General features: G+C 41.8%; 2 protein-coding genes across 2 annotated transcripts in view; one reads left to right on the forward strand and one right to left on the reverse strand.

Annotated features, from left to right (window-relative positions):
• The window catches only part of LOC114244607 (focadhesin), a 31,808-nt gene continuing 7,574 nt past the window's right edge, over nucleotides 1–24,234 (reverse strand). Inside the window, exons 2-19 of the mRNA XM_089735208.1 lie at nucleotides 23,628–23,822; nucleotides 22,247–22,406; nucleotides 21,162–21,304; nucleotides 20,733–20,884; nucleotides 19,384–19,949; nucleotides 18,335–18,439; nucleotides 17,524–17,645; nucleotides 16,773–16,976; nucleotides 9,403–9,595; nucleotides 8,116–8,209; nucleotides 6,625–6,830; nucleotides 5,131–5,373; nucleotides 4,626–4,901; nucleotides 3,574–3,779; nucleotides 2,780–2,899; nucleotides 1,218–1,407; nucleotides 715–842; nucleotides 1–137 (exon numbers count right to left, since the gene is read on the reverse strand). Coding sequence (XP_089591334.1) covers nucleotides 101–137; nucleotides 715–842; nucleotides 1,218–1,407; nucleotides 2,780–2,899; nucleotides 3,574–3,779; nucleotides 4,626–4,901; nucleotides 5,131–5,373; nucleotides 6,625–6,830; nucleotides 8,116–8,209; nucleotides 9,403–9,595; nucleotides 16,773–16,976; nucleotides 17,524–17,645; nucleotides 18,335–18,439; nucleotides 19,384–19,949; nucleotides 20,733–20,884; nucleotides 21,162–21,304; nucleotides 22,247–22,406; nucleotides 23,628–23,822 — 3,340 coding nt within the window. The 3' untranslated portion in view covers nucleotides 1–100. The remainder of the gene's footprint in view (nucleotides 138–714; nucleotides 843–1,217; nucleotides 1,408–2,779; nucleotides 2,900–3,573; nucleotides 3,780–4,625; nucleotides 4,902–5,130; nucleotides 5,374–6,624; nucleotides 6,831–8,115; nucleotides 8,210–9,402; nucleotides 9,596–16,772; nucleotides 16,977–17,523; nucleotides 17,646–18,334; nucleotides 18,440–19,383; nucleotides 19,950–20,732; nucleotides 20,885–21,161; nucleotides 21,305–22,246; nucleotides 22,407–23,627; nucleotides 23,823–24,234) is intronic.
• Nucleotides 11,295–13,591, forward strand: LOC149500793 (lipase 1). The gene has a single exon (XM_089735210.1). The coding sequence runs from the start codon at nucleotides 11,608–11,610 to the stop codon at nucleotides 12,760–12,762; it is 1,155 nt and encodes a 384-aa protein (XP_089591336.1). The 5' UTR covers nucleotides 11,295–11,607; the 3' UTR covers nucleotides 12,763–13,591.

A 24,234-nucleotide genomic window follows, 5' to 3' on the forward strand; every position in this document is an offset into this window, starting at 1 on the left:
TTAAACCGTAAAATTAATTTTAATTACAACAAAAGCCGTATAAGTTCTCATTAGTTTAATGCGATGATAATCAACTTCAGATCTATAATTTTAAATATAATCAGTCTTCAATGTTTTCTCTGGCGAGGTGACTTTCTCTGAAATACAAAAATCCTATTGTTAAAATAGATCAAATTTATATAGAATAGTAGGGGTGCTTTCAAATTCTTCTCTCCCTTTGCAAATCTTTAATTTTGGACTGAAGTTCCAATTTAAGATTCCCCTTGTTATTTTGGATGCTTATAATCAGCAGATGTCTTGGTTCCGTAGACGTCAGTGACCTCCAGATACATCTAGGCGCTGGCTATCATTTTTGTGACGAAAGATTGCCCCAACATATCACCCCGTATGTCTTGGGTATACTTTTTTATTTATTGCTGTGAGCTCGTCCACTCATCTAAGCAAAAAAAAAATGTTGAAGAAAAAATATTGAAATATGATGAATAACGTTTAAAGATCGGTTTCGATAAAGCGGCACGACACGAGAACCCTCTCATCGTGGCCGCCGGTAACTACAGTCGACGTCGCCCTAAGCACGTCATTTCGGATCCTCCCGGACCCCCCCTCCTCCCGGCCCTCCCTTCCCCGCGTCTGAAGGGGGGCCGGGGGTCCCTTAGTTCAGCGCTAAATATCCAATTGGTGAAGAAAATACTGAGAGTGTTGATCGTAACTCACAATTTGCTCCAAGTGTTGTGCGTCGTGAAGTGAGCCGCGTGCCGCATGGACAGCAGGCCGCGCTGACAGCACTGCGCCATGCGGGGGTCCGACACCGAGATCCGCGTGTGACACAACCACTCCAGGATCTGGAAAATATTAATTAGTACAGTTCTGTTTTGAATAGAAACCATGTATTTGGTATCTATGTAACTATATTGTAACTATACTGAGACCTTAGAACTGATATCTCAGGGTGGTTTTTTTTTTACTGCTTAGATGGATGGACGAGCTCACAGCCCACCTGGTGTTAAGTGGTTACTGGAGCCCATAGACATCTCCAACGTAAATGCGCCACCCACCTCGAGATATAAGTTCTAAGGTCTCAGTATAGTTACAAAGGCTGCCCCACCCTTCAAACCGAAACGCATAACTGCTTCACGGCAGAAATAGGCAGAGTGGTGGTACCCACCCGCGCGGACTCACAAGACGTCCTACCACCAGTAAAAAGTAATTAAGAATACCTGTGGCGTAGACTGTTCCCAGGGCTCTCGGCTGAACAGCGCGGCGACGGCGGCCGGGAAGAGCGCGCGGGCGGCGGCGCGGTCGCCGGCGACTCCGCCCCCGGGCCGCAGGGCTCCATGCCCGCTCAGGGTCACCACGCTCAGCACGAACACGTCGCACAGGTACAGCTTGGCCGACAAGTCTTCCGTTCTAAGACATTTCTTACTTAAGACTTCAGCCATAAAGCACTAGCTCACAGTCAGTTCAGATATTAACGGAAGATTCGATCCAATCCCGAGCTCAACCGACTTCTACAACCGAAAATCTAAAATCTGCTGATGGACAACCTATAGTCCGGCCACTGATATATTTCGTTTGTAATTCAACTTTAAATCTACCGTCCAAAATAAAGATTGTACTATAATGTTACACGCTGGGGTTCGAGATAAATAAAATTCCACCGAAGTATGAATTAAAATCTGTATTCAACACTTAGAATACTTAAAACATTCAACAAACACTTTAAAACTCTCAATTCGCTTGTTCCGCTTCGCTTCAGGTGATCCGTTCGCTGTTTCGCTTCGAGTAGTTCCGATTACTGACTGACTGCGTGCCATCTCTGCAACGCTTTTATATTCGATACCTCACTCCTATAATTATTGAGAATATTCCGCACATCTCTAGTAGTAGCTCCCGCTATTTGACAATAGATGGCGTTTTACTTTTCGAGTGTTCTTGGTGCTACTAGGTCCTTCGATATTCGTTCGACTATTCGGCGATAGATGGCATTACTCTTGTGGCGGGTAGCCATCATACAACGCAAGATATTAGTCAGAGCCTATCCGCATCGACTAACGCCTGCTTACGTTTCGTTCTGATAAATTTGTGTGTGTGTACCGCTTACGACATTTGCAAGATAAGTCTTCGGATATACAAGTTCTGAACAACAACATTCGGACCGTCGATTTACCGAGCAATATCACCCGCTCGGTGGAAGTGTAGCGAGTGAGCAAGTCAACTCGCACATCTCAACATCACAGCACCGAAATCATACGATTTTACGTCACATCATAAATCAATCAATCAAAAATTATAATTTGCGTAATTACTAGTGGTAGGACCTGTTGTGAGTCCGCGCGGGTAGGTACCACCGCCCTGCCTATTTCGGCCGTGAAGCAGTAATGGGTGGCGCATTTACGTTGTAGATGTCTATGGGCTCCAGTAACCACTTAACACCAGGTGGGCTGTGAGCTCGTCCACCCATCTAAGCAATAAAAAAAAATAAAAAAGTGCCGTGTGCAAAGCCAGTTAAACCACGCCCCCTGCAACATGTGGCCGGCGCATCTTATTTGGCAAAGTGGTAAAGACACAAGATTATTGACTAGTTTTGGTTTTTACTATAAATACGATTGTGCTGTAATTGTGATACAGACTATCTGGAATACTTCAGAGGATCTTCCCTTTGTCGTTAAGTATTCCCACTCTTACCGGCATAACACTAAAATCACTTTGAGTGACGTCCGAGCCTCGGTAACCTCTTACCGCCGGCGGGGCCGTGAGCTCGTCCATCACAGATACCCACTCGTTGAAGGCGACCTGCGTGCGCGCCATCAGCTGCAGGAACCAGTCCCTCGCGGCCGCGGAGCCAGGGTCTGCCGCCTGCAGCACCGGCGCCATGCAGCGCAGGGAGAAGTCTTGCTCGCTGTCAGGTCAATTCGACTTTATAGTCTTACTGGTGGTAGGACGTCTTGTTAGTCCGCACGGGTAGGTACCACCACCCTGCCTATTTCTGCCGTGAAGCTATAATGCGTTTCGGTTTGAAGGGCGGGACAGCCGTTGTAACTATACTGAGACCTTAGAAATCATATCTCAAGGTGGGTGGCGAAATGTCTATGGGCTCCGGTAACCACTTAACACCAGGTGGGCCGTGAGCTCGTCCACCCACCTAGGCAATAAAAAAATAAGCCAGTACACAAAAGAAAGTGGTTTTTCTGAATGAAACATCTCAAATATATCTATGTATATATCTAAATACATAAATATCTATATATATCTAAATATAGCAAATTTTCGGCTACTCCCATATTATATTGTGTGTTCATAGTGCGTGATGTAATTTTCTTAAGTTTAAACAGAAATCGTGATATAGAATTACCGTCTTATAAAAGCAATAATAAGTATACGGTTTTGGGGATTTTTTCTCTTCGTATCAGAGTGGAACCGCGTTGTCAAATACCGTGGTACAGGAGGGTTTATTGTATATAGCTTTAAGATCTATAAAAAAGTTATGTTCGTCGTATTCCAATTATTGTCAATCGACAAAAAAAATCGATTTAAAAAAATAATCTAATTAGAGCACGTTTGCTCACGACTCACGGTGGACTGGAAGCTTGAGCGTCGATCATCTCGTTGAGCCACACGAGCGCGACCCCCCCGGGCGCCCCCCGCGCGACCTCACACCTCACGCGCCACGCCCGCCTCAAGGCCTCGCCGCTGGCCTCCCACCACGACGACGGCGACGTCATGCGCTCCAGATGAGCTGACGATAGACTTCGGCACGTCTCTACATATGTGTCCCACGACTGTGTACCATGAAAAAGACAATATATCGCCCACACCAGGGGTTCCCAAACTTATTTTGTCTACTGCCCCCTTTCCAAATAAATTATTTTTAGCGCCCCCATTTTTTCACCTACTTAAGAACCAGTATAGCGAGAGCTCTATCAGTGTCTAAGAGAAGAGTGCTCCTAAATGAAATTACAAATCGCCTCCCTAGTCTCTACCCAAGGCCCCCATTTTTTTTCTGATCTCTTATTGCCCGCCTTTAAGCCTGCAGCGCCCACAAGGGGGCACTATATCTTTTTTTCTCGCTGAAATTTTTGGGATAGGTTCCCTTCCGTGGTGTTACTTTGTTGTAAACGAGGATTGCGACAAGCGCTCAATGGTGGACAAGAGCCGAAGTCGACACACGCGACGTGATAACACCAGATATAGACCAGTGGTGGGCAAACATTTTTAATGGCGGGCCATAAAGTTTAAGAAATTCTAGAGGAGGGGCAGAATTATAGAAAAAATGCATTTTGTATTAAACATTTTTGATAAACAAAATTTTTTTTTACTATTACGCCTTGTGAGACGTGAGGCGTGTGATAGATAGGTGAAAAGAATGTTTTTTTTTCCAATAAATAAACTAATACCTGACAACAGACTGCCGAGATAATTATAATGATGGCAAGCTAATTATGAGATACTGAAAGCTCAAAATACCCCTGATGTATTGGAGCTTTCATTAAAAATTCGAAGATTTTCAATTATTATAAACGTCAGATTTTATTTTACGCGCCAAAATGCCGACTAGAATATTTAGGATGGTACTTTGCCCATCACTGCTGTAGACCTTAACACATCAAACCCTGAAAGATGCTTACCACATTTGATTCGTCAATAACAGAATAATAATTCTCGACGATCTGAGAGAGCAGTTTCCTGTTGGCGTCGTGTATCTTCTCCGATTCCAAGCATCTTCGGATGAGCACCAGCAGTTTCACGAACAGCAGCTCCTCTGGATTATCCGAGGACTTGGTCTTTGAGACGATAGCGTGGGACCTGCCTAGGGTCTTCTCGATGGGAGCTCGAAGGGAGTTCGGCGGCATCCCTCGGCACAGGGTCGGCAGGAGTTCATAAACTGTCAGGATATCAGATTCCTGTTGGGAAAATGAGGGCTAACTCAGGGACTCAACTTTACTGGTGGTAGGACCTCTTTTTTACTGGTGGTAGGAGGAACCATAGGATGGTGGAACCATACTGAGACCTTAGAACTTATATCTCAAAGTGGGTGGCGCATTTACGTTGTAGACATCTATGAGCTCCAGTAACCACTTAACACCAGATGGACTGTGAGCTCGTCCACTCATCCACTCTTCGAATACTTACATCACAGTTCTCCGCCTCGATACTCTGCAGATAGTTATCCATGATCCTCTTTGCCGAGATGGAGACCAGAGCCTGCCGGGCAGCCAGTCTTACGGACAGTTCTTTCCACTGGCGGCCGCGGTGAAACATTTCTGGCAGGAAACACAGGTCTATGGGGGGCAGCGGTCGGGGGTAGTCGGAGGTCAGGGCCTGCAGTATCGCCAGGAGGATCTCGTCCGAGTAGTCGAACGAGGGTGAGGTTGCCTGTTGGAAACATGGAAACATTTCGTGGTGGCTAGAGGATAAGACTCCCGGTGTATTCGTACCGAGCGATGCGTCTGTGTCGGGGTTCGAATCCAGCAAGCCGCACCAATTTTTCTAATGACATATCGCGCATACGGTGCTATAAAGTCACTTAGCAATACCTTATAACGAAGCCCGCACGGGAAGGTATCGCTATCCGGCCTAATTCTACATTATCTCAACACGTCACGTAAAATTTCATTTCACTCTAATCGAAATTTCATATAGCAGCGTTTAATGATAAGTAAGTAGCGTTTGATGATAACTGAAAATTCACTAAAGGACAACAATCCAGAGCGATTATAATAAAACAAAAAAAACAACAACAACAAACAGATATATAAACAACTAGCTGACCCGGTAGACTTCGTAGTGCCTCAATCGATAAATGAAAGACTTAAGCTTTTGTATAAAATAAACTTAAAACAAACAAAAGGAAACCGCCCGGTCCGACAGGGGACACATCAAAGAGAAAACTAAATTGTTATTTTTATTTAATTCCGAGCATTTTCTATTTTTAATTTTATCTACCTTTTAAACCTTTTAAAAAAATAATTCAAGACCAAAATTAGCCAAATCGGTCCAGCCGTTCTCTAGCGAGACTAACGAACAGCAATTCATTTTTATATATATATAGATAGAAGATAGATATAGATATATAGATTAGGCTAGAGAAAAAATGATAATTTCTAACATTTCATTTTAACATTTCAAAAATATATATTATGTGGGGTTTTATATTCAGGGTGGGCCAGTAAAAGGGTGGATGACTTTACACAAACTTGATTTTTTATTTCGTCTTAATCGTCTTAATCTATGTAACTACAATTTAAAAGTCTTGCTTCTTCAGAGTTATACTGCGTCTGTCTGCCATTGCATCCGCCAACTACCCTCTTCTCGCTTAAAAAAATAAAACTAAGTGTTCCGCATTCATTCGCCGTCTTTCTTACTTCCTAACACGACATCTCCTATCTCTCTCACACAGTCATGCTCCATATCTGTCTCATTCATCCATACCGTTCCGTTCCTACATGTTAATTACTGATGGTAGGGCGCTTCAATTCGAAAGATGGGGCAGTGGCTGAACTGTAAAAACGGAAACCTTAGAACTCATGTTTCAAGGTACGTTGTTGATGTCTGTGGGATACGGTGACCACTTAGCACCGGATGGGCCGTGAGCTCGTCCAACCATCAAAACAACAACAAAATTACCTGCTTCCTGAAACACTCCATCAGGCCCCTGATGACGCTGAACGGCTGGAGGTGGTTGTAGCCCATGGGCTCAGTTTTGGCTTCCAAATGGTACACGCCGCTCCTGTACCCCTTGATCTCGCGCTCGATCAGCCTGGTCGTCAGCCGCGCGACTCCGCCCAGGGCAGCCTGGTTACTGCACTTGAACACTTCTGGCCACACCTCGCCTGACCACCACAATTATTGTACATACTTTTATTAGAGCGCTATGTTTGTTTGTTCGTATCTAACATAATGTTTGAGCACGCATCTTTTCTTTCCTACCTAAGCTGGTAGCCTTGAGAGGCTATTCCAGCGTAACCTCAACTAGTACGTGAGTTCTCGGGGCTCAAACCTGACGACGTTGCTAACACGAACCCTGGCAAGAGCCGTGCTTCGCAGAATCTATCACCGGATCGGAAACGCGACCCACTGAGAAGATCCGGCGAGAAACTCAGTGGGCTGTGTCTGAGGGTTAATTTACTCGTCGAGCTCTTCGTCGCAAGCGACGGGTTCGACGAGAACGGTGACCGGTGCTTGAAGTACCTAAAAGCACCGTTAGTGGATCGGGAGGATCCGAAATGACGTGTTTGGGGCGACGTCGACTGCTTTCCATTATTTCCGCAGGATCGGGAATGTAGTTACCGGCGGCCACGATGAGAGGGTTCTCGTGTCGTGCCGCTTTGTCGAAGTGGCGCATCGACGCCGACTGCATATACTTACTGGTGGACTCTAAGTCCAGGTCGTCATGGAGGTCGACGTTCCTGACGAACCACGGGGCTCCGACGGCTATCCTGCAAAAATGTGATTGAATAATTTGAAATGATTTTAGGTGAGTGCGGGCCACGTGAGCGAACACTACACTTGCATAGGTCATGACGGGGCGTATGCAAGTTTTGTAGAGTGTCACCTTATTTCTAAGGGACATTTTACTTCGCCTGCATATCATCGGGTAGAGACGTCCTCGTATGAAGGCGGCACGGTCGCGTACCGTCTTTATATGGGGGCGGAATGTCATCCTTCTGTCGAGAGTGACGTACCTTTAGTACCAAAAGGATAAAAAAAAGATGCTTTATAAACGGGTTTTTTTAGTTTTTCAACTACCCACATATATTCTTATTTATTGCTAAGAACTGTTAACGAGTACATAATATGTGTTTTCATTAAAAATCGGATTAAATATTAATTTGAATTTTTCAGTTAACATTGATAGTAAAAGTAACATGTATTTATTACACTACAGAGAATTGGTTCAGTTCCCGGTCGCTACCAATAATATTATTGAAGATATTAAACGGTATGTGTGATTTCTGTCGCGAATCAATATAGAATTGCGGCTTGAAAACTCGAACCGCCGTGATAGTGTACAATGGACACACAGACCTCAAGTCTCAAGCTGAATGGCGGTAGTTGCGTAGTGATGTCCAAGGACTGCGATCACCGGGTGGACCGTGAAACTGTACGTTAACTCACACGGAATATACTCGAGAACGTCTTCTGGATTCCTCGCCGCGTCAGCTGGAGTCTTGCAGTACGAGGCAGGGAGTTTGACTGTGCGTCTGTAGATCTTAAAATTAAAAATAACAATTTTGTTTGTGTTGGCGGTGGCCCACACTGGTAGGCGCCTCCGCCCCGCCCCTTTGTGACACGAATGAGTCCCTCCTCACCTCATTTCCTCACTGCTGAAGGTTGTGACCATCATTTTTTTTCCTACCTAAGCTGATAACTTTGAGAGGCTATTTCAGCGTAACCTTAGCTAGTGAGTGAGCTCACGGGGCTCAAACCTGACGACGTTGCTAACACGAACCCTAGCAAGAGCCATGCTTCGCAAAATCTATCACTGGATCGGAAACGCGACCCACTGAGAAGATCCGGCGAGAAACCAATTGGGCTGTGTCTGTGGGTTAATTTACTCGCCGAGCCCTTCGCCGCAAACGACGGGTTCGACGAAAACGATGACCGGTGCTTGAGGTCGTGACTATCGTATTTCAACAGGATTTAACTTTTTGCAATTTCCCTCCAGCGTGTCCGATTATTGAAGGGCTTCGTGGAATGGAATTTCTAGTGTGGTGCCGATTTGAATGCGCGAAGGATTAACGCGTCCCTATTTCAAGGTCGATACTGCTATTATGACTATGCAATTGGGTTTTAGCTCTCGCGGCTCGAGGCGTGTGGCGGTATCCACGCAGTGATCTGTATGGTCACCGGAAAACACTTAACACCAGTGGGCCGTGAACGCGGTTACGTTAACTATGAAATTGATAAATAACAAACTTTATTACACGAGATTAGATAGGTGGAAGGAAAGAGACCCCGCGGCCGATTATCTAGCCGCTGGTGTGACAAAAAAAAAGACCCTAATTGGGCAGCCCTACGAGAAGCTGAGGACTGGACGAGGTGGAAACAGCTCACGAGACAGGCCACGGTCAAGTTTCAGGTATACGACCTTCAGTAATGAATAAAGCGACGAAGAAGAACAGAAATAGTTGGATCTAAAATAGTGGAAGTCTTAAAAAACAATTAATTACATGACACATGAGCTTTAGTAAATGTTTTTATTGGTTTTGTAGGTAGATGAGCATATGGCGCAACTAATGATAAGTAGTCATCATCGCTCATGGACATCAGCAATGCTAGGGAAACAGTCAAGCCTATAGCTGGTTTGTTAAAATTTCAATATCACTGAATACTGCACTAATAATTTCGACGTCCGTATTAAATATAATCCTTAATAGTAACGCTGTATTAAAATTAGTTTACCTCTGGTATGTCCTTAAGCTTGAAGTCATCCAACAGATATCCACCCAAGGCATCGCATGCTGCCTCCACCACTTCAGGATGATTCGAATCGGCCACGTAAGCCCAGAGCCGGCGGCAGGAGGCACTGATCAGCCGGTCGTAGTCAGGAGTCGACACCCTTAGGGCTGGCACTTCGGCAAGCAGGTTACAGACGCTGCATTGAGGGTAGTTTTATACATTATTTTTAAAGGGATTTTATGACCAGGTAACTAAGACCTTTAGATCAAGTCGTATTTATAGATATTAGTAATAGATATTAGTATAATAATATTATAGATAGATCAAGTCGCCTTTAGATCAAGTCGTAATATGGAGTGAAATTAAATGAAATGAAGATGATTATTAATTTGAGACATTAATCAACTGGGATGAAATGAGATGAGATGATATGGGATGAAATATAATCTCAGTAAAATGGTGGTCATTTACTGAGATTTTTTCAGTGGACTTTTTAGGAGGATCCCGAGAAGTTACGTCCAGCGGCTTTGTTTCATATTCCCACATTTGTGCACTTTCACAGATATTAAACAGTCAATAAACCATCGTTATTACACATTTAAGAAGACTACTGGAGAAACACTAAATAGACAAAATAAAACAAATCACACAACATCACTCCTCGCGTTCCTGCCAAAAAGTACTAGTTTTATACAGGATAGAACAACAACGGATTTTTATCTGTGCCACGCACAAATTCTTTTGCCCCCTTATTAAAAAAAAAACACGAAATACCATAATGCCCTGTGCAGGATCTTAATGAAGGCCTTCCGATATCAAGGCTGACAGCAAGACTCTAGCCTATCTATGAGTAAGGTAAACAAGTAGATCACCAGCTGAGCGACCGTGACGGAAACCTTACTGTCGTCACTCAGTTCTCAGCTCGCGATCCTCAAGATGCTTCAGGAGTTGCGTATTTAATATTCAAAATGCCCAAAATAAGCAAACGAACTAGAAACATTCTTCCAAAACATGCGGAACACGTTATGTTCTTACGCATGTATGTACGTATTCTAGTACACAACGTGTCCTTCTTGGAACGAGGCTTATGTTTTTTTTTATTGCTTAGATGGGTGGACGACCTCACAGCCCACCTGGTGTTAAGTGGTTACTGGAGCCCATAGACATCTACAACGTAAATGCGCCACCCACCTTGAGATATAAGTTCTAAGGGTCTCAGTATAGTTACAACGGCTGCCGCACCCTTCAAACCGAAACGCATTACTGCTTCACGGCAGAAATAGGCAGAGTGGTGGTACCTATCCGCGCAGACTCACAAGAGGTCCTACCACCAGTAATTACGCAAATTATAATTTTGCGGGTTTGATTTTTATTACACGATGTTATTCCTTCACCGTGGAAGTCAATCGTGAACATTTATTGAGTACGTATTTCATTAGAAAAATTGGTACCCGCCTGTGATTCGAACACCGGTATATCGCTCAACACGAATGCACCGGATGTCTTATCGCTTAGGCCACGACGACTTTATAAATGTCATTAATAAACACCAAAATATATAGAAAATAACCTTGTTTAAGGTGAACAAGTTGCTAAGAGGTTGAACAACTACGCGTTGCAGTTTTATTTAACCTTCCGCTTGAATAATATCGTTCTGGACCATTTATACTATACGTTACGTTGGCGGATATAACTTTATTAAAGTTATTAACTATAATTTAGCGTCTGACCATTGATTGCGCTGTGTTTTGGATTTTTGTTCCGTAAAAATCATTATATGTACCACTATAAATATTAAAAGTTCTTATTTACACACTGATTAGTGAAAAGACAATTACAGGCATTAAGTATCTTCATTGAATTTTGCTACTTAATCCCGTGAATTTTGGATTGAATTTGTGTTGTTCAAAATTGTGTGATAGATAGTTAATTCTGTAAATTTTCACGGTTTCAATTAATTATTCGCGGCTCTTGTATGAAGTTTGTATTGACAGGAAGCTACAGCGACTTAACTTCACCTTTTTTTTAAATCTATTTGGAAAGATGTTGTCTAAAAATAAAAGTGCATATGTGAAAAATTTAAATTAGCCTATTGTATCGAGCATAGATACGACATAGATTGCGCAAATATAACATTCAACACTTATTTACGGAAACGGTCTGTTAGCTGACGCGTTCGCTGGCGAGATTTTTTTTTAAAAAAAAATAATGAAAATTAAAGTAATTCTACTCCTTCTCGTCCAAGTCTTAGCTAGAAAACGAAGTAACTATATAAAAGCCGCATCGAATTTCACATCCCTAGGTTACAAATGTGGATTTTCTGTTGAAGAAATCGACGTTCAAACAGAAGACGGTTACATACTCAAAATGTTTCATATCAGAGGAGATAAGAGGCGACCAGTACTCCTGTTACACGGTATCGTGGATTCAGCCGATACTTTCATATTGAGAGGGCAGAATTCTTTAGCTGCGACCCTAGCGAGAGAAGGCTACGACGTGTGGGCTGCTAACACTAGAGGATCCACCTACTCGCGTCGCCACGTTATCCTGGAACCCAGCGATAAACGGTTCTGGGAGTTTACATTCCACGAGGTCGGCTACTACGACCTACCCGCGTTCATAAACCACATTTTAAAGGTAAATGGAGTCAAAAAATTGAGCGCGGTCGCTCATTCTCAAGGAAACACGAATTTCTACGTGCTGGGCGCGACCAGACCTGAATACAACGAGAAAGTGAGAGTTTTAACGTCTTTAGGGCCGGTTTGTTTCCTGACATACGTACCGACAGTCTTTGAATTAATGATACAAAGCAGAATAGTCATCAACGAAGTCCTCTTGGCGTTCGACGAAGAGGAAATCTTCAGTCCCTCACTGAGAAAATTCATCCGATATTGGTGCACTGAGACCGTAATGCGAGTTCGGATCTGTCGTGACATTTTCTTCGAGCTAGCCGGGAAGGATGAGCAAGAATTTGAGGAGGAATTCGTTCCGGTTGTCCTAAATCACTACCCGACGGCCACGTCGCGACGGAATATCATGCATTTGGCGCAAATTTCGGAGAACACTCGATTCAGCCAATACGACTTTGGAAGAGCACAGAATCTGAAGGTTTACAATGCGGTGAGCGCACCGGAATATGACCTCGGTAACGTGACCATGCCCGTGGCTCTGTTTGTCGGCAAAAACGACAAGTTGACCTCGGCTAGGGACGTGCGTTTACTCCTAAATAGTTTGCCCAATATTGTCGAATACCGGCAAATGTCTAGGGATCTATTTAATCACATAGACCACGTGTGGGGCAGAAACATGGACGCATATCTCTTTCCGCACGTTTTAAACGTATTAAAGAAGTTTTGTAAGTAATCTTTCTAAATCTTATAATATTTTCGTAAATATACCTAAAGGTTTTTTTTTTTTTGTTACATGAATCAATAAATTGTCGTGTTCTGCAAATTGGTGTATCTGTGAGCCGTGACCCTTGCTGCCTATCTATATGAACAAGTTTAATTTTGATGGTTTGAATTTCACTTACACAAGATTTTTATAGTGCAACCAATTTTCTCCTATAGCTTTGAAGATAATTCGTAAAGGTGACCATCGCTGTTCGTAGAGTATCATCGGTAGGATTTTTTTTTTATTGCTTATATGGATGGACGAACTCACAGCCCAGCTGATGTTAAGTTGTTACTGGAGCACATAGACATCCACAACGTAAATGCGCCACCCACCTCGAGATATAAGTTCTAAGGTCTCAGTATAGTTACGACGGCTACCCCACCCTTCAAACCGAAACGCATTACTGGTTCACGGCAGAAATAGGCAGGGTGGTGGAACCTACCCGCGGTGACTCACAAGAGGTCCTACCACCAGTAATTACGCAAATTATAATTTTGTGGGTTTGATTTTTATTACACAATGTTATTCCTTCACCGTGGAAGTCAATCGCGAACATTTGCTGAGTACGTACTTCATTAGAAAAATTGGCACAAACGCCTGAGATTCGAACACCGGTGCATCGCTCAACACGAATGCACCCGACGCTAAAGCCGAATTTACATTACGAAATTAGTGGCGTGAAATTAATTTCGTGACATTAGTTTTACCAACAGTTTCACGTGTAATTTAATACTTTCGTAATGCATGCATTAATTTCATGCATGGAAATTAGTTTCGTGCCCTGCGCGATTTTTTGGTGAAATTAGTGTCATGCAACTAATTTCATAGTGTAGACGCGACCTGAAACTAATGTCGCGAAAGGGCCTGCGCTGTGCGGACGTGTGTATTGTTAGTTCGGACGCGCTTCAAGCGTTGAAAATGGCAAACCAACGATGGAGTACAGAAAAAAATATAGATCTTATTAATGAATATCAATGACAAGGGTCCCGAAACACCTACAGTAAAAAATCAAAATTATCTTCACTCATTCGACAATAGTTTTTATAACTCTCAGGATCTTCATCTGCTAATTCAGAGACTAACTTCATTGCACCTAAATGCCTTCTTGTTGACCATCCTCGAATGTACCAACTTTTTTTTTCTTGATAGTCTTTTTATAAGTTTATATGTATATAAGCATTTCTTTAGCTACATTGAATATAGCAAATTATAGCTTTGATGCTGAAGGCGCCATGGTTACTGCGATACTGTGGATTTCGCGACACTAATTTTTTAACGAAATTACTTTCGCATATATCGAAACTACTTTCGTGAAACTGAGTTCAACATGCATGACACTAATTTCGTAATGTAAACTCCGCATTATCCTTTAGGCCACGACGACTTCAGCAGTGAGGGAACGATATAGAAGAAGATAGTTATAATTATCGGCAAATAAAAGTATGTAGTTCTATCAAAAATCTGAATCCCGTTGGCGTATTTATAAATACTCCACGGATATTAGCTCCGGAACCATACTTCATGTAATATTTTGTTAATGTAATGTTTTGTTATTAGAAAACGAAAACGTCCAAGTTTCTCACAACTGCTACACGCATATATAATTAACATCTTGCAATGTCTAATGTTTCCGGCATTGCTTCAAATCAAAAACAAGTTCAAAGTCAGTGCCAAGGTTTCCCTGACGTAGATGACGCGTTTGCATAGAATGAAACCGATACTCAAATGTTTTCATATTATACGAAGGCGCCATGCGATTGCGATTTCTTTTTTTTTATTGCTTAGATGGGTGGACGAGCTAACAGCTCACCTGGTGTTAAGTGGTTGCTGGAGCCCATAGACATCTACGACGTAAATGCGCCACCCACCTTGAGATATAAGTTCTAAGGTCTCAAGTATAGCTACAACGGCTGCCCCACCCTTCAAACCGAAACGCATTACTGCTTTACGGCAGAAATAGGCAGGGTGGTGGTACCCACCTGGGCGGACTCACAAGATGTCCTACCCCCAGTAATTACGTAAATTATAATTTTGCGGGTTTCATTTTTATTACACGATGTTATTCCTACACCGTGGAAGTCAATCATGAACATTTGTTAGTACGTAATTCATTAGAAAAATTGGTACCCGCCTGCGGGATTCGAAAACCGGTGCATCGCTTCAACACGAATGCACCGAACGTCTTATCCCTTAGGCTACGACGGGCACTAGACCACCAAAAAAATTACCATAACACTAGGAGTATATTTTCGTTTGGGGTATTGCCTAAGTGTTGAGCCAGGGTCTAGCCATCATAATGACTGCTTACAGTTTAAATAAGTTACTTTTCATCGCAAGTTACAATGCGGTTTAAAATCGCTTCGTGTTATCCCTTGTTATGCCAACCCTCAGACACAGCCCACTGAGTTTCTCGCCGGATCTTCTCAGTGGGTCGCGTTTCCGATCCGGTGGTAGATTCTGCGAAGCACGGCTCTTGCTAGGGTTCGTGTTAGCAACGTCGTCAGGTTTGAGCCCCGTGAGCTCACCTGCTAATTAAGGCGATGCTGATATAGCCTCTCAAGGCTATTAGTTTAGGTAGAAAAAAAAATGTTACGCCACGCAAGGCATACCTTAACGCGGTCGTCGCGTTGGCGATCGTTCAATTCGTGTCATAATCTCTCTCATCAAGTTTTTCTTGTCTTGCCAATTTGACGCAAATGAACCAATATTGTTTTGATGCTCGCGTTGTTAGCTGCTGTCATTAATCGTTTACGCGGCATTGCTACCGCGACGGAACTCGTTTTCCATAATAAAACTACTGTTATCTTTATCGTGTTGATATTGATAAAAATGATACAAATATAGTAAAAATAAAATACGAATCAATAAATGGTGTTGTCACTGCCGCGCTTTTGTAGTGCATCCACAATGTTTGCGACATCTCACACCGATGACTTCTTTGCAATAATGCGGAAGAGAAGTGCATCGTTATTGCGTCGAGTTCGTGACAGTGGCAACAGTCTTTTGAGAATCATATCGAGCAAGATCGAGGGACTGCTGATCAATAGCCTTTGCAGTAGGGACTTGGAAGGAGAAAAAAAATATATATATAATGGTATAAAATGTATATAATGATAGTTATGTGTTAGAATTTTTTTTAAGTTACTAACATAGATTATAAGTAATTATTACTAACAAAATGTTATGGTTTTAAAAAAAAATAACTGAAATAAAGCATTAATAATAATAATAACAAACAATTTCAATTTCAAAGTAGATTCACAGATTTTTTTAATTAAAAACTCAATTTTAATTTAGTATTGATTGCCAGCTAATCATAAATTACGTTTCAAATGACCAGTATCGCAACACTATGTTCATAGGTAAAGACCTATTACTATTGCCGCAATTTCCTTAAAAAGTGACATTATCGGTTGCATTACATAAACGGCAGGCAGCAGCTTGGCTCGGCCCCTGGCATTGCTGAAGTCCAAGGGCGACGGTAACCACTCACCATCAAATGGGCTATATGCTCGTCTGCCTATTAGTGCAATAAAAAAAGACCTATAGTATCAGATTTTCTGGTGTTAGGACCTCTTGTGAGTCCGCGCGGTTAGTTACCACCACCCTACTTATTTCTGCCGTGAAGCAGTAATGCGTTTCGGTTTGAAGGGTGGAGCAACCGCTGTAACTATACTTGAGACCTTAGAACTTATATCTCAAGGTGGGTGGCGCATTTACGTCGTAGATGTCTATGGGCTCCAGTAACCACTTAACACCAGGTGGGCTGTGAGCTCGTCCACCCATCTAGGCAATAAATAAAAAATCTATTACTATTGCCGAAATTGCCTTAAACGTGACATAATAGGCAGCGGCTTGGCTCTGCCCCTGGCATTGCTGAAGTCCATGGGCGACGGTAACCACTCACCATTCGGTGGGCCGTATGCTCATCTGCCTATTAGTGCAATAAAGAAAACAAGTTGCGTCAAGTGAGTCACCTGATTTGCACCAGAGGTCGTGTGTCGCGTCCCAGTTTGGGTTCCAGTGCGCGCCACGTGCTCGGCGGCGCAATGGACGCGCTGCGCCACAGCCGGGCGATGCTCTGCAGCGCGGCCGAGGTCGCCGCCGACCCGGACTTGTCGCCGCAGCGGTTCAACAGCGTCGAGATCACCGACACCAGTTCCACGCCGTGAGACGAGCCCCTGTTCAATAGTTTTGTTATTGCTCTAGATGTCTACACGAGCTTGCGGTCTACCTACTGCGTAGTGGTTACCGAAACTTGTAAGACATCGCAGCGAAACGGCGCCACATACTTAATATTTTAAAGGTATTTTATGACCTGGTAACTAAGACCTTTAAGTCATGTCTTATTCTAATTTTTATGAAAAATGATAATATAGAGTGAAATGAAACGAAATGATGAGGATTAATTTGAGACATTAATCAACTGGCATGAAATTAAACGAAATGAGATGAGATGATATGGGATGAAATATAATCTCAAGTAAAATGGTGTCATTTACTGAGATTTTTTTCAGTGAACTTTTTGGAGGATCCCGAGAAGTTACGTCAAGCAGCTTTGTTTCATTTTCCCACATTTGTGCACTTTCACAGATATTAAACAGTTAATAAACCACCGTTATTACACGTTTAAACCTGAAGAAATACTAAATAGACAAAAATAAAACAATTCACACAACTTCACTCCTCGCGTTCCCGCCAAAAAGTCTCTGACAGTATTGAGCCTACCTTATCTCGCAGATGCGTTTGACCGATAGAGCCCTAGCTACGTCGACTTCCCACTTCAGATCGTCTGGCCTCCCCGCGCCGGGGTCAACCAACAACTCCTGAAGGTATGGAAAGCAGCGGACCTGGAGAACAGAAAAGAGAACTGTTTTGAGGATAAGGACTCAAATATTTATCACATTACATTCGTTTAGTAATATCAATTGATTATTGTATTCCGTCTCTAACATATAAATGCCAATGTTGCCATATACGAAATATATTTTTTTAATCTTTATTTTAGGCTTTAGGCTTAGTCAATTTGTGACTATGTAGAATTTTTGGGGGGAACGCGAGGAGCGAAGTCGTGTGAATTGTTATATTTTGTTCATTTAGTCTTTCTTCAGGTTTGAATGTGTAATAACAATGGTTTATTAACTGTTTACCATCTATGAAATCTGTAGGAAAATGAAATACAGCCGCTGGACGTAATTTTTGTGGTTCTGACAAAAATGTCTACTAAAATAGTCTTAGTAAATAACCACCATTTTACTGAGATTATATTTCATCCCATCTCATCTCGTTTCATTTAATTACATCCTAATTGATTAAAGCCTTAAATTAATCACTTCATCTCATTTTTCATATTATAACAGAATGTAAGAATAAAATTAAGACTTGGCTTAAAGGGTTCGCTACCATAGGCCATAAAATTTCCAAGAGAAAAAAAAAAGTGGGCTATTGACGAAATTTAAATAATTTTTAAATTCAAGTATGTAAACAATAAACGCCATTTTTTGTTCCGTATCGCTTGCCTGCGATGTATCCAACTTGCCTGTGTTTCACCTAGACTCGTATACAGACTGATCAGGAACGAAATCGGCACACCTTTATTGACCTTCAGCTTGTTCAATATCGACACTATTGTTGGCACATTTTCCTGTAAAATTGAGATTATTTTAGTATTAGAAATCAGAAGTGAAAGAGGTTCTTTTAAAAATAAGAAAATGATACTCTAAGGATGATTTATCAGAACGAAAAACAATCACGACACCACAATAATTAGCACTGGATTACACGTCCGTTGCATCCGAGCGCCCGCAGCCAAGTGACCGGCGATCTAAACCAGCCGGCTAGCCTGGCGCGATGACGTGACTCTCGCCCCACCGCCTGACGTCACTGAGTAGAGGGGCCGGGTAGTGACAAATTCTCTAACATTAGGTTATCTCGCAGGATCTTCTCAGTGGGTCGCGTTTCCGATCCGAGGGTAGATTCTGCGAAGCACTGCTCTTGCTAGGGTCAGTGTTAGCATCACTCCGGTTTGAGCCCCGTGAGCTCACCTACTAGTTAAGGTTACGCTGAAATAGCCTCTCAAGGCTAACAGCTTAGGTAGGGAAAAAAATAGTAACCTATTGCGTTATATGGCGTGGCAATAATCTGTCCCACTGTTAAATCAGAAATTGGGTAAGGAGTACTGGTAGAATAAGCTGGTATGATAGCTTAGCTTAGTAGAAAGTAACTTATACTTTTCGAAGTGAAACTTCTTTAAGCGCGTTGAGAGTGAAATTTAACTCGCGGCAGATACGTTACGGCTAGAGCGAAAAGATACAATTTAGGAAGAGCGTGAGATAATAGACAAAGCGTCTCGCGAACCATTCCACCGTGGAGAAAGGTACAGAATAAAGCGAGCTAGGTCGTTTCTCTCATATACAGAATTCCCCATTACAAGATATATTTGATTTAAGAATGAAAAATGAAGAAAACTACAATACTACACGCCGCCAAAAGAAGTTTCACTTCTTTCACGTGCACCAAATTGCACGCCCTTAATTTTATTAATTTCACTATTACAACTATAAAATTATGTAAATCACCAAAACTCACCTTGCTCTTAGCCATTAGCGGTAAAGCCTTCAGACACTCCATTTTGATAGACGGCGATATATCGTGCGATATTTTATAGAGCAAGATCGGTAAAAGTTGAACAGACATATCCTTGTTATAATCAACCAGATCAATTAAAATATTTAATGATTGCAACACGATCTCCTCCTGATCCCCCTCGATGTTTTGCGACATGGCAACACCGAGCAATAGTGGCAACATGTCGTATTTGACCGTGTTATCTAGAGAACTAATATCTGACAACCAACATTTTAATTTGTCCGGATTGTCGCGCAGACGTTCATAGTTTCGATTCAAATTGTAGACTATTGAAAGATGTTTGTCCGTGTGCAGTAATGTTTGAAATGTTTTATTCGAATTTAAATTCGTCATGTACATCCTGGTGTCCTCTCCGGCGCCCTCTTGGTAAATATCGAGGATTCTCGATGCACTTTTCAAAGCAGAAGCGGTGAGATAAGATGGCATATTAAGCCACTGTAACGTTAGAGCGATCAGGTAGTTGATCGAGATCTGTGTGTACGCGTATTTATTTATAATATTCAAACCTGAAAGTGAGATTGTTTGATTTATAAAGATTTCTTAACGGGTCGTTTATATTACAGTTTCACTTGTGGTAGGACCTCTTGTGAGTCCGCGCGGGTAGGTACCACCACCCTGCCTATTTCTGCCGTGAAGCAGTAGTGCGTTTCGGTTTGAAGGGCAGGTCAGCCGTTGTAACTATACTGAGAACTTACAACTCGTATCTCAAGGTGGGTGGGACATTTACGTTGTAGATGTCTATGGACTCGGTAACCACTTGATACCAGGTGGACTGTGAGCTCGTCCACCCATCTAAGCAATAAAAAAAGCCTGTTTTTTTATTGCTTCCTTTTTTTTAATAATTTATTATAACCGTAGAAACCGTCTTTTTATATATTATCGAAGTATATAGAAATGAGTAATACTTCATAAACCAACGTTTTTTATCTGTTTGTTTCGAATTCGCTTTCATGCTATTACCGATTCAATATCCGAACAAAGTTCGGTTTAAAAACCGTTTTTTATACCCTGGGAAGCTACATAGGCTGCCTCCCATACTATTTCTAAGCACGAGGATCCGCCCAAGCGATACAAAGTATGACCCACGCTGGCGAAACTGCAGACCACCAGAGAGTTCTCAATAAAAGAACGACATTGAGCAAAACATGAATAAAAAAAAACTACTAATCACTCATGACAGCATCCCTGACAACTTCTGTGAGCTCCCCTTTGAGAAATCTATCATGTCTTAAAGCGGTCAGGACCATCCATGTACCGGCGTCAATTTGGACTTTGTCAGCTTCACTTACACAAGTTGAAAAGCTCATGGAGGTACAGAGCCGACGTGTGGGGCAAGTTGTCAGCTAAGATCATCAGGACCAGGCCGGCGACGGTCCTGAGTTCCGCAGCGTCCAGGTTGAAGCAACGCTCCATCAGGATGTAACAAGGACGCGGGTCACGACTGTAAACATCAAAAGAGATTTATTGGTGGTAGGACATCTTGAGAGTCCGCGCGGGTATGTACCACCACCCTGCCTATTTCTGCCGTGAAGCAGTAATGCGTTTCGGTTTGAAGGGCGGGGCAGCCATTGTAACTATACTGAGACCTTAGAACTTATATCTAAAGGTGGGTGACGCATTTACGTTGTAGATGTCCATGGGCTCTAGTAACCACTTAAAACCAGGTGGGCTGTGAGCTCGTCCACCCATCTAAGCAATAAAAAAATAAAAAAACTTACCCATGCTTGATCAGCTCATTGGTGATTCTAGCCAGCATGGGCAGTAAGGCCATAACCGTCTCTTTATCCTGCTGGTAAATGGCGGCATCGGTGACAGCCGAGTAAGCACTGAATGCTCTCTCTATTAACGACGGGTTGCATATCTGAAAGTCAATTAACAAATCGCTATTCACTACTTGCATTACTATAATAAAATATACTATACTGTTGGAAGAAAATAAAAATACAAAGTGGCAACACTGCAACAGCCTATTTAAGGAGCAGCGTTCGTTGCGCTCGCTTCCAACAGACAGCCCACTGAATTTCTCGCTGGATCTTCTCAGTGGGTCGCGTTTCCAATCCGGTGGTAGACTCTGCGAAGCACGCCTCTTGCTAGGGTCAGTGTTAGCTATCACTCCGGTTTGAGCCCCATGAGCTCACCTACACGTTAGGGTGAAGCTGAAATAGCCTCTCAAGTCTATCAGCACAGTCGGATAAAAAAAAGTGCTCGCTCTCTTATCTCGTCAGCCGTCGAAGCGTGCGGAAGCTCTGTCTGAACTCTTTTGATATTACTATCAGTCTAATAAGGCCACCGGCCAATAAATTATTAAAAAAAAAAGCAAAGTCCGTTTCTGTTTATTACAATACTAAAATAATACAACACAATACAATACAATATAATAATAAACTATATATGTACACATATGTACGTACGTACGTACATATATGTACATGTGTATATTACAACAGGCGCTGAAGTTTCCCAGCGTTTGTGTTCACCGGGTCGGATAATATTATCAGTATATTTATTTATTTTTCCTACCTATGTTGATAGCCTTGAGAGGCTATATCAGGCTATATGTAGCCTTAGCGTGTAGGTGAGCTCACGAGGCTCAAACCGGGAGTGTTGCTAGCACTGACCCTATCAAGAACATTGCTTCGCAGAATCTACCACCGGATCGGAAACACGACCCACTGAGAAGATCTGGCGAGCAACTCAGTGGGCTGTGTCTGTGGTGAATGGTTTTTCACACACAGACTAACAACGGGAGTGTGTGTGTGAAGTAAATTTCAATTTAAGGACTAATATTGGACTACACACATACCTGTTGACAACTGAGGCATGCTAGGAGCAGCAATGACTTAGCTTGGCCCTGGGGGAGACTCAGCAACAGCTGCCACGGCCTCGAGCCCCCGTCTCGTTGAGGGTTACACGTCAACCAGAGGAAGACTGCTCTAAGGAGTTCTAGACTATTCGATGAAACTCTACAATGGAATTGATATTATTTTTGTTGGTATTAAAATATCATTGAACGGGAGAACTGGTTACAAATGATGGTTATAAGCATTGATTTAAATATACTAGGTGAGTAGTTACCGCGTCAACGCGTAACCACTGAACATAAGCCCACAGGCGTATGCCCGGCTTATTTCATTTAGTTACTTGCGTGCCGTCGTCCAAGTAATACGTCCTGAAAAATGGGTAAATTTGTGGTGAAAGAGTGCCTTTTGAGGTCGGAAATACACAAAAAGGCAAGCGGAATTACTTTTCACACATAATTTTATCAATTCTGTATTGATTTTCATTGTAAATAAAACAAAAACTGATTTTAAAGATCAAGAAGAGGCTATGAAATTAAGGTTCAGTATTGCCAGTAAAACATCTTTTGGTTTTCGAATGATTATAGGAAATTTTTATATTAATGAAATACAGAAATTTTCGAGGCAGATCATCAAGTTGATTCTGGCTACCACAATGGTTTCCGAATATGCGTCTGAATAAAAAAATAATTCGGTACACATTAAACTAATCTCTTCATCCGTGCATTTTCCCGGGTATGATTCCCCATTTACACAAAATTAATATGTCACTTATGTATTCCAAACTGTAAAAAAATAAAGGAAAAGACTATAAAGTCTCTCTTTGGCTCCGTTTCCGTAGGATAAAAATATACTGTGTCCTATTCCAGAACCTAAATAAACTGTAGAGTTTCATGAAAATCTGTACAGTTTCAGCCATACATTCATTCAGTCACCATTCTTTGAATAATGGGTTCAATAGCAAAAAACACACAAATACAATTATTACACAATTATAAATTATTTGTTTTATTATTATTGAGCTCGTACACCCATCTAAGCAATAAAAAAAACTTCATTTAAGTTTATTCAAAATTATTTTAGTTAAATTATTTTATTTATTAATTTTCGCCTAAATAATAAATATTCTGGCGAAATATTTCTTATAGCAGGCAACATAAATCGTTCTGCTTCAAGTAATATTACCATCTTTATCCAATTAACGATACGCCGCGCAACTAGTGAACTAGAGTAAGAGAGATGGATATATGTTTAATTTAAAATGTTTAATTTAGTTTCAAAGCTACATCGTCGTCGCATAAAGCGGCTACACTTTGGTGTACGCGAGGCTCTGAGGTTTGCTCCTCTAGTTATATTTCAACTCTCTGATATGTATAGATTACTTACGTGTAATCAGGATGCGTGCAAAGAGAATGCATCTGAGCCAGCACATCATCTTCGGCGCCTTTGTTCTTCTCCAGTACGGTTATAAATGGATGCTTTGGTGATTTGAGATTGAACTGACATTTGTAACCATCGAGACGCGACTTCAGATCGAGAATGAGAAGGCCTGCCATTGTCGAGATTATCGCAGAATAATTACTGAAAACAGAATGTTTGATTATAAGCAGTAAGCTATTCATCACTTAATTATTTTACTTCAGTAGATTAGGTTCAAAAGCACTTGCATTCGATAGCCAAAATGAGATATTGTAGAATAATGAGTGTTGCAGCAGATATTATTACAGATGAAATCATAAGCTTTGACTGTTTGTTGCAAAAAGGCATTATCATACTAAAATTAAATAAAATAAAAAAATACATAATATGTATATATATAATTATATTTTTTTAATTATTAATTTTCTGGATGCCGATCTGGATGCACTATATAGATATATAATGTATCATTTGTTCTAAGACGAGTGATAACCATTTCTTATGGACTTCAGCAATATGGCACGGCCAAGCCGCTGTTTTATTTATATATTTATTTTTATCTGTCTACCCTACT

This window comes from Bombyx mandarina, chromosome 19 (assembly GCF_030267445.1).
Source record: "Bombyx mandarina strain Sakado chromosome 19, ASM3026744v2".
Taxonomy (NCBI): Eukaryota; Metazoa; Arthropoda; class Insecta; order Lepidoptera; family Bombycidae; genus Bombyx; species Bombyx mandarina.